Source organism: Heteronotia binoei, chromosome 21, assembly GCF_032191835.1.
Source record: "Heteronotia binoei isolate CCM8104 ecotype False Entrance Well chromosome 21, APGP_CSIRO_Hbin_v1, whole genome shotgun sequence".
Lineage (NCBI taxonomy): Eukaryota > Metazoa > Chordata > Lepidosauria > Squamata > Gekkonidae > Heteronotia > Heteronotia binoei.
The window spans coordinates 188391858-188405839 of NC_083243.1; the positions used below are offsets into that span (position 1 = coordinate 188391858).

At 43.0% G+C, this 13982-nt stretch overlaps 1 protein-coding gene across 17 annotated transcripts in view; it reads right to left on the reverse strand.

Moving 5' to 3' along the window:
• Positions 1 to 13982, reverse strand: part of CLASP1 (cytoplasmic linker associated protein 1) — a 400778-nt gene that overhangs the window by 346061 nt on the left and 40735 nt on the right. For 16 of the 17 annotated variants that reach the window (XM_060262864.1, XM_060262857.1, XM_060262852.1 and 13 more), the window contains exon 1: positions 8948 to 9439. In XM_060262864.1, the coding sequence (XP_060118847.1) occupies positions 8948 to 9142 (195 nt within the window). In that variant the 5' untranslated portion in view covers positions 9143 to 9439. Of the gene's footprint in view, positions 1 to 8947; positions 9440 to 13982 lie in introns of those variants that run through there. The other variant, XM_060262849.1, reaches the window with a different exon arrangement.

Consider the following 13982-nt stretch of genomic DNA (forward strand, 5'->3'; position numbering starts at 1 on the left):
GACAGATGCTTTGGTCCTTATCAAAATCCAAAAAGGAAAATAGACCACTGGATAGATTCAGGTGGGCAGCCGTATTGGTCTGAAGCAGCAGAACAAAGTAGGAGTCAAGTATCACCTTTAAGACCAACAAAATTTTATTCAGAATGTAAGCTTTCGTATGCATGAATACTTCTTCAGACAAGGGGATGGATACTTATCATGAAAAGTCTTTTTCTTCTGAGGAAATGAGAACATCTTAATAGAGTATTGATAGAGCGATTCCCACTGTCCAAAACTGTCCAATCCAGGGGAGAAGGAACTAATTTTCAGCTTCCAGTCTTCAGCCTTGCAGGAGTCACCTTTTCCAGTTTGGTGACTCCATCAGCAGTTCAGACTAAGCAACTACCTCTACAGTAAGAGGGAAAAAACAGAACAGCAAGATACACAAAAAGAGTGAACAAAGGCTGACAGAAGAAGAAAAGCCTGCTTTACTGGCTTCCTGATTATGACTTCGGGAGAGACAAGATGTCCTCTTTTCCTCAAAGAAGAAGGACCCTTCACATTAAGTATCCAATGGTCCATTCTCCCTCTCATATTTAAGTAGTTTTATTAAGTTTAAGTAAAAAGAAGGAAAGATTGGGGTAAAAGGGGAAAGAAAAAAAAGTACTAGAATATTACATAACTGCATGTTACAATAAAGAAATAACTAGGAGGATTCCGGGTATATGAAAAGAAAAAGTAATAATTGTAAGTCATAGGTTACATATTTTTGGGTCCATAGTTAACATTTTAAACAATTAGGAATCAATTATCAAAAGCTTCTTTCATCAAATACCCAAAACAGATAGGGGATTTACACAAAAGTATCAAACCATGTATAAAAAGAGTTCCAAAGTTTTTTTAGCATCTTGTATAGTCTTACCTCTCAATAAGGAAGATAGTCCAGTTCAGCTGTTTCTAATATTTTTCCAATTAATTCTTGTTTGGTGGGTAATTCTTGATGTTTCCATTTTCGAGCAATCAAGATCCTTGCTGCTGTATTGATATGTGCCATTAAATGTTTTGCCTCATTTGAACAGTCACTGGAGTATATATTCAATAAAAATAATTCAGGTTTGAATTCAATTTGTATTTTTAATATCTTCTTCAATAATTCATGTACCATATCCCAGTAACTCTTTATAATACTACAAGAGCACCATATATGATAAAATGTTCTTGGCTGGGTATTACATTTCCAACGTTTAGTATAACATTATACTAATGTTAAGAGACATTAGTATACATTTTAGACAGTTTTTCAGGGGTTACATGCCACCTATAAAACATATTATATTCATTTTCTTTAAAAGTACCCACTTTAGTTAACTTTATATTTCCATAAAGCCTCCCATTCATCTATATCAATATTGTGGCCTATGTTTCTTGCTAATTTAATCATACAATCTTTTATAATCTCATCCTGCATTTTCATTTGTAGTAGAAAAGAATATGTTTTTGTAATCAGCTTCTCTTAAGGACCCAAAATTATTTTGTCTAAACCATATTGGTCAGTAGAAAAACCAACCAATTTATTTTTCATGTATCTAGACTCCAATTGTAACCTTAGCCACCAATTCATAATAATATTCAGGGATTCAAGTTCTTCTTTATTTTTCAATTCATTGTTTTCTTTCAGAAGTTCTTCATACCTCCATATCATATTTTGGGTTAGCAATTTTGGTTGAACAAAAGCCTCTACTGGTGAAACCCATTTTGGAATTTTTTGGTACACTTTTGATTTCAGCCAAACCCATGTTGAGTAGAGATTTTCGCAGCAAATGATTTCTGAAATAGCTGTGACCTTCTAATACCATAAATAAGAATGCCAACCCATGGCAAGATCATGGCCTTCTAAAAGTAGTAGTCTTTTGTCATTTAGAGGCATCCATTCTCTCACCCAAGTCAATACACAAGCTTTGTAGTATAGTTGCCAATCAGGCAACGCAAAACCTGCTCTTTCCTTTGAGTCCTGTAAAGCTTTCCGTTTAATTCATGGTTTTTTGTTTTGCCAAATACAAAGTCAGTTTATTTAATTCTTGGGAAAAAAACCTTTTGGCGACAAAATTGGCATGATTTGAAATAAAAACAACAGTCGAGGAAAAATATCCATCTTAATTGTTGTGATTCTTCCAATTAAGGATATATTTAAATCTTTTCAAGTTCCAAGATCTTTTTTTATTTCTTTAAGCAGTTTGTCATAATTAGCCACCTATAAATCAATACACTTGTTCAATAGGTGGATCCCAAGTTTGGTGGATCCCAAGAACTTTCTTCTCAAAAATAAAGCCTGACTTCTGTCGGAAGAGATGTATTTGATCAGGTGTCATATTCTTCATTAAGAATTTTGTTTTCTTGTAATTGATTTTCATTCCTGCTACACCATACTGCTCCAGCTTACTTATCAAATAGTCGATGGAGTCCAGCAACTTCTCTAGTATAAACAAATCATTGGCAAAGGCCCTCAATTTGTAATGTTCACCTCTAATCACTGTGTCTTTGATTGTTTGTTTCTTCTCCAATCTGATTGTTAATAGTTCCAAAGTAAGAATAAAAAGCAGTGGAGATAGAAGACATCCTTGTCTTGTCCCCTTTTGGATCTCAATTGATTCAGTTAGTTCACCATTTACAATCACTTTTGCACTTTGGTAAGAGTATATAGATTGAATTTTTAGAAAGTCACCACCACAGTCCACATTGTCCATCTGTTGTATCATAAACTGACAGTTAACATTATCGAAGGCTTTCTCAGCGTCTAAGAAGACCAGGGCCAATTGCTTCTCTGGGTGCATTGCATATTACTCCAGTACATTACAAATTGTTCTAACATTGTTTTTCAGGTATCTTCTTGGGAGAAAACCAACTTGGACTCGATGAATAATCTCAGGTAGAACTTTCTTAAGACATTGTGCCAGAATTGTTGCAACAATCTTGTAGTCCACGTTTAAAAGGGAAATGGGCCTATAATTTTTTATATCTTTTAAGTCCGCCTCTTCTTTCGGGATCAATGAAATAGTATGGGATTTCTGCTTGATTCATCCTCCCTCTGATAGGGACCTCACAGAAAAATGTCCTCATCATTTCTTTCTGCAGCACTTTTCTACCAAGAAGAAGAAGAAGATATTGGATTTATATCCCGCCCTCCACTCCGAAGAGTCTCAGAGCGGCTCACAATCTCCTTTACCTTCCTCCCCCACAACAGACACCCTGTGAGGTAGGTGAAGATACTGGATTTATATCCCGCCCTCCACTCTGAAGAGTCTCAGAGCAGTTCACAATCTCCTTTACCTTCCTCCCCCACAACAGACACCCTGTGAGGTAGGTGAAGATATTGGATTTATATCCCGCCCTCCACTCCGAAAAGTCTCCTTTCCCTTCCTCCCCCACAGCAGACACCCTGTGAGGTGGGTGGGGCTGGAGAGGGCTCTCACAGCAGCTGCCCTTTCAAGGACAACCTCTGCCAGAGCTGTGGCTGACCCAAGGCCATTCCAGCAGGTGCAAGTGGAGGAGTGGGGAATCAAACCCGGTTCTCCCAGACAAGAGTCCGCACCCTTAACCACTACACCAAACTGGCTCTCCAAAGGTGGCATCAGCTGAACTGTATGTGTTGACAATGTTTAACGAAGGTGGATACTGAAGACAAGGTTGTTGCTTTACAGGCTTCTTTGTTGGTAGCATGCTTAACCAAGGCAACATTCATGGCAGCACTCTGGATAGAATGTGCCACGTTACTTGAAGGAACCAGACTATTGTGGACTTTGTAAGCCTCAATGATGCAAACCTTGATGGTGTTGCTTATGACTGACTTGGACATCCTTTGGCCCTTGTTTGGAGGGGATATGGAGATAAACATAGCATCAGGGGTTTTATTCTAAATAAGTTGATTGGCTGTAAGTGATACTTTAGGGCTTTTCAAACATTGGGAGTGTGTCAAGTCATTTCCAGTGGATGCTTTGGCTTTGGACAGAATGATGGTAGGTACAGTTACTGGGACCTTTGGAATGCACAATTAACCTTTGGGAGAAATGTGGGGCCGCTCTGTCTTACGTGTGGGCCACAGCATTAGTTAGGAAGGCCACAAGCAGGCTTAAGTAACATCCTTAAGGGTTAACACAGAGCTAGGCCTGACTGAGAAGAATGAAGACAGAAGAGCTACCAACATTCCAGCCTTCTCTATAACAGAAACACAACTTGTACTATGCTTACTGGATCTCTGCTGTGTTTCTAAGCAACAACAGAAGTAACGTAAAAGGTAAAGGTAAAGGTAGTCCCCTGTGCAAGCACCAAGTCATTATCGACCCGTGGCGTGACATCGCATTACGATGTTTTCTTGGCAGACTTTTTCCCATTGCCTTCCCCAGTCATCTACATTTTACCGCCAGCAAGCTGGGTACTCATTTTACCGACCTTGGAAAGGTGGAAGGCTGAGTCAACCTTGAGCCAGCTGAACTCAGCTTTCACCAAGATCAAGCTCAGGTCATGAGCAGAGCTTGGACTGCAGTACTGCAGATTACCACTCTGTGCCATAGGGCTCAGAACAAAAGAAGTAGGGGGTTCTTAAAGCCCAAACTGGATTTATCTGGTCAAGGCGCACATGAAATAGAATTTCTTTCCGAGACATAATCCTGACCAATGAGTTGATGCCACCCTGGCAAATGGTATCAGTAGTACATAACTGGCTCTCGTGATGAAATCATGCTGGATGTTGCAGCCCATTAGTATGTGTATATGCCAACAATTGCCAACGCGTCATCAAGGCTATATTAAGTACTGCCCACCCTGAAAAGGGGTAGCGTAGCTTAGTATTGCAGGCTTTGGCTTAGCTCTGCTCTCTGTTTATTGCAATAAACTTTTTTTTCCCCTTTCTCCTCAGCTGGACTTCGGCTGCATGTCTTTTATTGGCTAAAGACATTCAGATTTGCAGATCTGTACAACGCATGGAAGACGCAAAGGTCACCTTGACTGAAAGTAAGCCTGTTTCAGACACCCTCCCAGGCAATGTGATGGCAACAAGGAACAGAGTCTTCATTCTTAGCGATGGACAATGGTTGGCTATCCACGGCAACCATCTCACCAATGAGGCCAGTGATTGCCTCCTGAGCCTTCCCCCAGCCCTTTTGCTTGGCTGAGCCAGCATCCCCACAGGAATGACTTACTGGAGGGTGGCCAGTCTGGAGGTTTCTCTCCCCGTGAGTCTTTTTGCTTGGAGGGGCCTCTCCTTCCCTCCAACCCTTCTCCCTCCTGAGACAAAGTGGGCCTCCTTTTCCTCCTGTTGGGTGCTACTCTTTGCTCTGGAGGCAACAGACTAGGGTGAGACCTTTGCAGGTGCGTGCAAAGGGTGAAGGATGATAAGTGTTGGGAGTTCGAGCTCCTCCAGATCTAGAAATTGCTCACCAGACGCTTTGAAACACAGGGGTTGTTGGGCAGGGTAAGGAAATGCCTCAAGATGGGGACACAAAATTGGGGCAGGCTGGAGGCTCAAACCACTGCAGTGTGGTGAAGGGCTCGAGGTGGGAGCAGCTCCAAGGAGTTGGGATGCAATTGGGCTGGATGTTTCCCCACCAGCCTCTAATTCACTACTCTCAGATTCCTTCTCTGTAAATAGCTTTAGCAGCTGCTGTGGTTTTGGCAGTGCTAATAGCTCCTCTCTTCTGATTCCACCTCCAAGAACATATCAGACAACAGAGCCTTTGGCCTCAGCCCCCAGATGACACCCAGCTGGACACTGGCAGGCTGTTAAGACGGGCCTGTTCCACAGGGATGGGGGGGGTGGTGGACTTCTTCTTCTCATGATGAGCACTCCCACTGAAGGCAATTATGTGGGTCCTCAGCTGAAGAACCCACTGGCTAAGCCCCTCTGCCTGGCTGTAGCAGAGGGACAGAGAGAGGTTCAGTCAGAGCCCTGAATAAGCAGGCACCAAACACACCCACCCCACTATTTTCACACTGAAGAATAACTCAGGTTCCTTTCCTCTCCACCTTTTATTTCTTCTCTGCCTGCCTGCCTGCTGCCAAGTAAAAAGAGATCTGTGTGAGCTGGGGTATATATACATTCTGCTCCCAAAAAGTAAGTAAGTAAAATTTTATTTGTATCCCGCCCTCCCCGCCTAGGCAGGCTTAGGGCGGCTAACAACATCTCATACATATACAATCATCAATATAAAAACTTCAAATTTAACAATAAAACTTAAATATAACATCATTTAAAAACCAGGAGTGTGAAAGCTGCCTATTAAGCTTTGGAGGGCCACTAAAAGTGTTTCCAGTGTTGCAGAAGCAACCCCATTTTTAATGGAGGTTCATGAGATTTGTATTGCTGATGGATCTTAAAGAAAAATTTTATAAAATTAAGTTTTATTGCTATATGTTACCAGATGAATTGGCCAAATGGCCAAAATGTATAAAAATGTAAAAATGTATCAAATAATTGTTGGAAATGTGAGCAGTATCAAGGACCATTTCACCATAAGTGGTGGACCTGTGATAAAGCGAAGAAAAATAGATACAAATATATTTATTAATACAGAGGATTTTAAATAGTAACATACAAATGAAACCAGAACTTTTTCTTTTGGGATTGGGATGGATAGACAGTTTAAAAATAACTATGGAATTTTGTTTTTATGTATGACTACTGCAGCCAGGTTGCTTTATGCTCAGAACTGAAAATCTACAAAAATACCCCAGTAAAAGAATGGTTGAATTTGCAGAGATTGCTAAACTTACTTCATTGATTACAAAAAAGATATTATCAATATTTTTAGTTAACTAGAATCTCCTTATGGACTTTTTGTATTAAAGGAAAGAACAATTTGCATATTTGAGGATTAAGGAGAAGTTTAAACAATAGATAAAAAGGAGATCTGTTGATGTATTTGTTAGCGTGTCTGTGGGTTTTTTTTTTTCAGTTTTTTTTTCAGTTTCAGTTTCATTCTGTGTTATAATTTTAGAATTAATTTTATTTTTCTTTGCCACGGAGAGAGAAAAATCGGAATGTCTTAATGATACATTCCTTTGATCTTTTTCTCTTTTATGTTTCTTCTTTTCCTTTTATTCTTATTAATAAAATAATATTAGGAAAAAAACAAAGTAATGCCATCAGGTCCAATACTACCAGGAGTCAATGCGCAACATGAGTACTTAATATCGCCTGCCCCGACAGCTACCCTTCCCAGAATTTCTGACTGAAGAAAATATGACAGTATGCCCAGACACCCATTTCATGGTTCTGCTGGGAGAAATTTTTCACAACATAGCTGTCACAAGAAGTGCTCTTGAAATTATCTCTACAAGAGCATCTGCTTTCCACAGCAGTCCACTCACCTATATTGGTTCCTCCAGCAGATCAGCCCCAGATTTTGCTTAGGGGTGGACCAGAATATTTAAGCAACCTCTACAAGGGCACCTGCTTCCCACAGCAAACCACTCATTTGTATTGGCTCCTTAAGCAGATCAGCCCCAGATCTTGCATAAGAGTAGGCTAAGACATTTAAGCAACCTAGAAGCAAGCTGAGCCAAGGGGCCCCTGTGGAACTGGTAGCAGCTCTGGGATTCAGCTCAGCTTGCTCCTGGCCACCAATGGTCCTCAAGACACTTTCCCAGTAAATGAAAGCAGCAGAACACTTTTAATTTTGTGATTCAACTCCACATTACCAGCAGCAGCCAACAACATTAAGTACAACACAGGGATGGGAAAGTACACAGAAGAATGATATCAGAACGGAGCAACCTGTATCACATGTCACAGACAGGGAAGGGGAGACTGCCCAGACTGCCATTTTTGGCAACAGACTAGTTTCTTATTACTATCCTTGTATACAGCCTTCTTTATAGAAATAGCCAATTTTCAAGTCCATCTCTGTACAAATGTTATCATTACTAATACAGGTTGGTGGAAACTCAGAAAGCCAGTATTTATTTAAATACCTATCATGCTGAGAATCCTTCTTAATCCAAAACTGCTAGAAAACCAATCTATATCAATAAATGATTTCAGGTTTTCACGGCTGGTAACATCATTAGGGTTTGTAGAATCTTTCGGGATCAAGTGCGATGTTCTACTGGAGAAAGTTTTCCTTCCAGACGTTTCGTCCTCAGCTGCGGAGAACATCCTCAGTGGCGTTGCAGCCGGTTACAGACTATAAATTGCAGAAAGTCTCAGAACAACCAGCAAATTCCACAGAACAATCAGCACAGTCAACAACCATCTTCCTTATCTCCAAACCCCTTCCAACCTTCCCAGCAATTAACACAGAACAATGGTCACATTCAACAGCCAGTTTCCTTATCACTACCCTTCCAGGAAGCCCCACCAAACAATGGGCACATCCACAAACCAATTGCCCTTTCATCACACCCCCTCCAGCCTACAAATAGCAGCTCTCCAGCAGCCCTGGCCCCACTCAATGCACAGCAGCCAAGAAGGTCTGAGCGCCCGCTCCGGCTGCAACGCCACTGAGGATGTTCTCCGCAGCTGAGAACGAAACGTCTGGAAGGAAAACTTTCTCCAGTAGAACACGGCACTTGATCCCGAAAGATTCTACAAACCCTAATGATATATCAATAAAGTTCTTCATTTGCTCTCCACGTTGCTTTAGAATGTGTCCAAAGCACCCAGAGTGTGTAAAAAAACAAGGACAGCAAGCTACACAGAACACCGTTCCAATATAGGGCTGTAAGGGTATTTCTGCTTCAATTCTAGTTCAGTCAAGATATTTTGTTTACAACACCCTCCAGTCTTCTGTATGAGATCACCTACCACATAACGCAGAACATGTTACATCAGTCATTGATCAATAAGAAACATGCAAAATCAATAGGATTTATAAAACAGGAGTGAAATCTCTAATTCCACAACTGATGGAGACGCCTGTGCTAACTCGCCAGAACTGAAGATCCTGACAATACTACCTCTACATATCAACCTTACCTTATAATTGCTGGAATTGACCCACGAAGTAGCAAGACCGTCAAACATTTTATCCAGCATGGTCTGGTCGTGTTCGAGGTCGGCAGATTTTTGTTTATCTGAGAAATATTCTATCAGTTCTTGGCCAACTTGAAGTCTCTTCCCAACATCTTTCTGTAGAACCTGCGCCAAGCAATACTCCATTGTGGGCTCCATGATGTGCTAGAAAAACAGCACCGGCCAAGAAAGCTAGAGGGCAGCAGGTTTCAAAACGTCCTGCTGCAGATGTATCCTCTAGGTCGCCTCTTTGTTCGAGAAAGGTTACCGAGGGCCTGGATTTCAAAGATACGATTCTGGGAATGACAACAATGCACCATGTGTGTCTGAAGAGCAGCTGGCAGGTTATTAAAAGTTCAATTCAACTAACCAGTAGTAGATAAATAAAGCAGAGAGCAGGCCAGCTGGGTTGTATGACCAGGTCTGTGATTTCTTCCCTATTTCAACAGTCCATCCTGGAAGAAAATTTTAAAAGAGGAACAAGTTAGCAACAGACTAAAAACAAACGAACGCCAAATATCAAAGAGCACACAGCTCCAGCTTAAGTACCTTAAGCGAATTTTTAAAAACTATTTCTCCATTAGTGCCCCCGCAGCCAGCTCCCAGGACAGAAATCCAGTAAACCTCTATCGAAACACCTTAAACTCTATGTTTTATCCAGCCCTCAAAGAGTTAGTACTGTTTTACGGGGCATCAATTCCAGGAGCGAGGGGGTGCTTTGTTTAAAAAAAAAAAAAAACTCCAGAAGGAACTTTGATCGAATAGAATTTGGTAGACAGTTATATGCAGATGGATATTTTGCCAGAAGACTTGCCAGTCTAAATCAGAAGGTATCAAAAAGAAAAAGAACTGCTGAAACAGTCTCCAACTATTATGGCTTTGCAAAGCTCAGAGAAAGTAAGGGATAGTAAGGTTTTGCATATCAGTGGTGAACTACAATCTTCACTCAGCATCATATATCCAATAGTCATATGTGTCCTTATCTGCAGATATTTAAATCCATGGATTGGTGCCACAATGACTAGGGTTGCCAATCCCCAGGTGGGGGCAGGGGATCCCCCGGTTTGGAGGCCCTCCCCCCGCTTCAGGGTCGTCAGAAAGCGGGGGGGAGGGGATGGAAATGTCTGCTGGGAACTCTATTATTCCCTATGGAGATTTATTCCCATAGAAAATCATGGAGAATTGATCCGTAGGTATCTGGGGCTCTGGGAGGGCTGTTTTTTGGGGGTAGTGGCACCAAATTTTCAGTATAACATCTAGTGCCTCTCCCCAAAATACCTTTAAAGTTTCAAAAAGATTGGACCAGGGGGTCCAATTCTATGAGCCCCAAAAGAAGGTGCCCCTATCCTTCATTATTTTCTATGGAAGGAAGGCATTGAAAAGGTGTGCCGTCCCTTGAAATGTGATGGCCAGAGCTCCCTTTGGAGTGATGCTTGTCACAGCCTTGATCTTGGCTCCACTCCTAATGTCTTCTAGCTCCACCCCCAAAGTCCCCAGATATTTCTTGGACTTGGCAATCCTAACAATGACACACACACAAAAAGATAGTTCTACCAAGGTGGCGTACCCCCGCAAGTTTACAGAAACACTTGAAAACCTTAAAAATTACATTGGAGAGGGCTAAATCCCACACCCACACAAACACCCACACCGAAAATAAAAGGCACTGCCGGCACGCATGCAGACAATGTTCCTGCCTTCTGTGTCCTGTGACAGAGGCCTGGGGTCGCAGCGGCCCAGCGGCGGTGATGAGGTGGTGGTAGCCCGGATCAGCACCTGGGCTCAGTGACAATTGGGGTGGGGATAGGATGCTCCCTCAGTCTCACAGGTCCCCACATATTTGAAAACTTAGTTTAGATAACATTTAGGCATTTCATCATTTAAGTCCAGAATGCTGCTGAGCTCTATACTTCACACTAACAACACCTGTTTAGGACACCAATAAAATTAAATCACCGTTGGAATTTATTTGAATAGTGATCAGAAAGGATGGACACGTACATTTCCAAAACCTCCTATGTTAAAACAGTTAGCATCCCCATGGTCTCACTTGAGGGCTACAGCAATACAAATGTTTGGCATCTTAACTAAAAGGGTTTTTTAAATGTAGCACTTAATTATGGAGATGCGGAGGAACAAGAGAGTGGTTAAGTGTGTGGACTCTTTGGTGTAGTGGTTAAGTGTGCGGACTCTTATCTGGGAGAACCGGGTTTGATTCCCCACTCCTCCACTTGCACCTGCTGGAATGGCCTTGGGTCAGCCGTAGCTCTGGCAGAGGTTGTCCTTGAAAGGGCAGCTGCTGTGAGAGCCCTCTCAGCCCCACCCACCTCACAGGGTGTCTGTTGTGTGGGGAGAAGATATGGGAGATTGTAAGCCGCTCTGAGTCTCTGATTCAGAGAGAAGGGCGGGGTACAAATCTGCAATTCTTCTTCTTCTTCTTCAACTATCATAGACTGCATATCTAGCTATAACCTTTAGTAAGAACCTTTGTGCAGGGAAAAAAATGAGAGAGTACTGGCTAAGCAGAACTGACTTGTACCCTGAATGTAAATTCGCCTGCTTAGTAGGTACTTGGTCGTACTGATTTGCCTGCAGAGGAACAACTATCATATTCTGCTTATCTAGCTTTAACCTTTAGTATTTTACAGCACAACTTTCTTCAGAAATCTTCTGTGCCACCTCTCACGAGAACCCGCTCGAGACTGTTACAAGAAGACCTTTCAGTCAGGAAGAAAACTAATATTGCCAAAGCGTGACAATCTGAAACGTGAGCTAATGTAGTTGAAAAGAAAGGAAATGGCAAATCAGTATGACCGAGTACCTACTAAACAAGTGAATTCACATTCAGGGTACAAGTCAGTTCTGCTTAGCAGTCCTCTCTCTTGTTTTTTTCCCTGCACAAAGGATAAGAGGCTAAGACGCATTTTAGAGCTGCCAGCCTCCAGGTGAGGCCTAGAGATCGCCCACTTTTACAACTGATCTCCAGCTGGCAGAGATCAATTCCCCTGGAGAGAATGGCTGTTTTGAAGGATGGGCTGTATGGCACTGTACCGTGCTGAGGCCCTACCCCTCCCCAAATCCTGCCCTCTGCTGGACCCTCCCCCAAAATCTCCAGTTATTTTCCAACACAGGCCTGGCAACCCTACACATGTTAAGGTTCTGCTAGAAGTAAAAATACAGCTAATGAGAGAAGGTTGCACCTCAAGTCTCTAGTAGGGTTGCCAATCCCCAGGTGGGGGCAGGGGATCCCCGGGTTTGGAGGCCCTCCCCCCGCCTCAGGGTCGTCAGAAAGCGGGGGGGGGGGAGGAAATGTCTACTGGGGACTCAATTATTCCCTAAGGAGATCCCATAGAAAATAATGGAGAATTGATCCGCGGGTATCTGGGGCTCGGGGGGGGAGGCTGTTTTTTGAGGTATAGGCACCAAACTTTCAGTATAGCATCTAGTGCCTCTCCCCAAAATACCTCCCAAGTTTCAAAAAGATTGGACCATGGGGTCCAATTCTATGAGCCCAAAAGAAGGTGCCCCTATCCTTCATTATTTCCTATGGAAGGAAGGAATTGAAAAGGTGTGCCGTCCCTTTAAATGTGATGGCCAGAACTCCCTTTGGAGTTCAATTATGCTCGTCACAGCCTTGATCTTGGCTCCACCCCTAATGTCTCCTGGATCCACCCCCAAAGCCCCCTGGCTCCACCCCCAAAGTCCCCAGATATTTCTTAAATTGGACTTGGCAGCCCTAGTTTCTAGTATAGGCAAGCCAACATGGTAGAATATTCAAAGCACAAGACCCCAATAGGATAAGCCCTTCCAACCAAGAGAAACACTGGGGAAAGTTTATCCCCCCCCCCCCGCCCAACCATCCATACATCCTTGGGAGGGAAGCCACACCCTCTCAGTGCCAACATATTACTGGGTTACAACAGAACACCCTTGGGTGTTGTTTTACTCGTTCCGTTTGTTGGATGCTCAAGTTCCACAGGGCTGCCTTGTTGGAGAGGCATGTTATTCCAAGAGTGTCTATAGAAACAGGCACCTTGAACATACATGCTGCCACGCAGGATTGGCAGCAACAAGCAGTTCCCATGAAGTGTACCATCAAAGCTATTTAGAATTGTTACTGGTGTATGTTCCTATAGATGCGTCCCATATTTCTACAAACCACAAATGAACATACGAAGCTGCCTTATACTGAATCAGACCCTTGGTCCATCAAAGTCAGTATTGTCTTCTCAGACTGGCAGCGGCTCTCCAGGGTCTCCAGCTGAGGTTTTTCACACCTATTTGCCTGGACCCTTTTTTGGAGATGCCGGGGATTGAACCTGGGACCTTCTGCTTACCAAGCAGATGCTCTACCACTGAGCCACCATCCCTCCCCTGCTCTCCAGGGTGTCAAGCTGAGGTTTTTCACACCTATTTGCCTGGACCCTTTTTTGGAGATGCTGGGGATTGAACCTGGGACCTTCTGCTTACCAAGCAGATGCTCTACCACTGAGCCACCATCCCTCCCCTGCTCTCCAGGGTGTCAAGCTGAGGTTTTTCACACCTATTTGCCTGGACCCTTTTTTGGAGATGCCGGGGATTGAACCTGGGACCTTCTGCTTACCAAGCAGATGCTCTACCACTGAGCCACCATCCCTCCCCTGCTCTCCAGGGTCTCCAGCTGAGGTTTTTCACACCTATTTGCCTGGACCCTTTTTTGGAGATGCCGGGGATTGAACCTGGGACCTTCTGCTTACCAAGCAGATGCTCTACCACTGAGCCACCATCCCTCCCCTGCTCTCCAGGGTGTCAAGCTGAGGTTTTTCACACCTATTTGCCTGGACCCTTTTTTGGAGATGCCGGGGATTGAACCTGGGACCTTCTGTTTCTCAAGCAGATGCTCTACCACTGAGCCACCGTCCCTCCAAAATTAACAAAATAATTTTGTTACCAGTGCTAATTAACAGCATTCTTCTTACGCCAAGCAACACATTCTGAATTGCATTCCTTATCAGTTTTT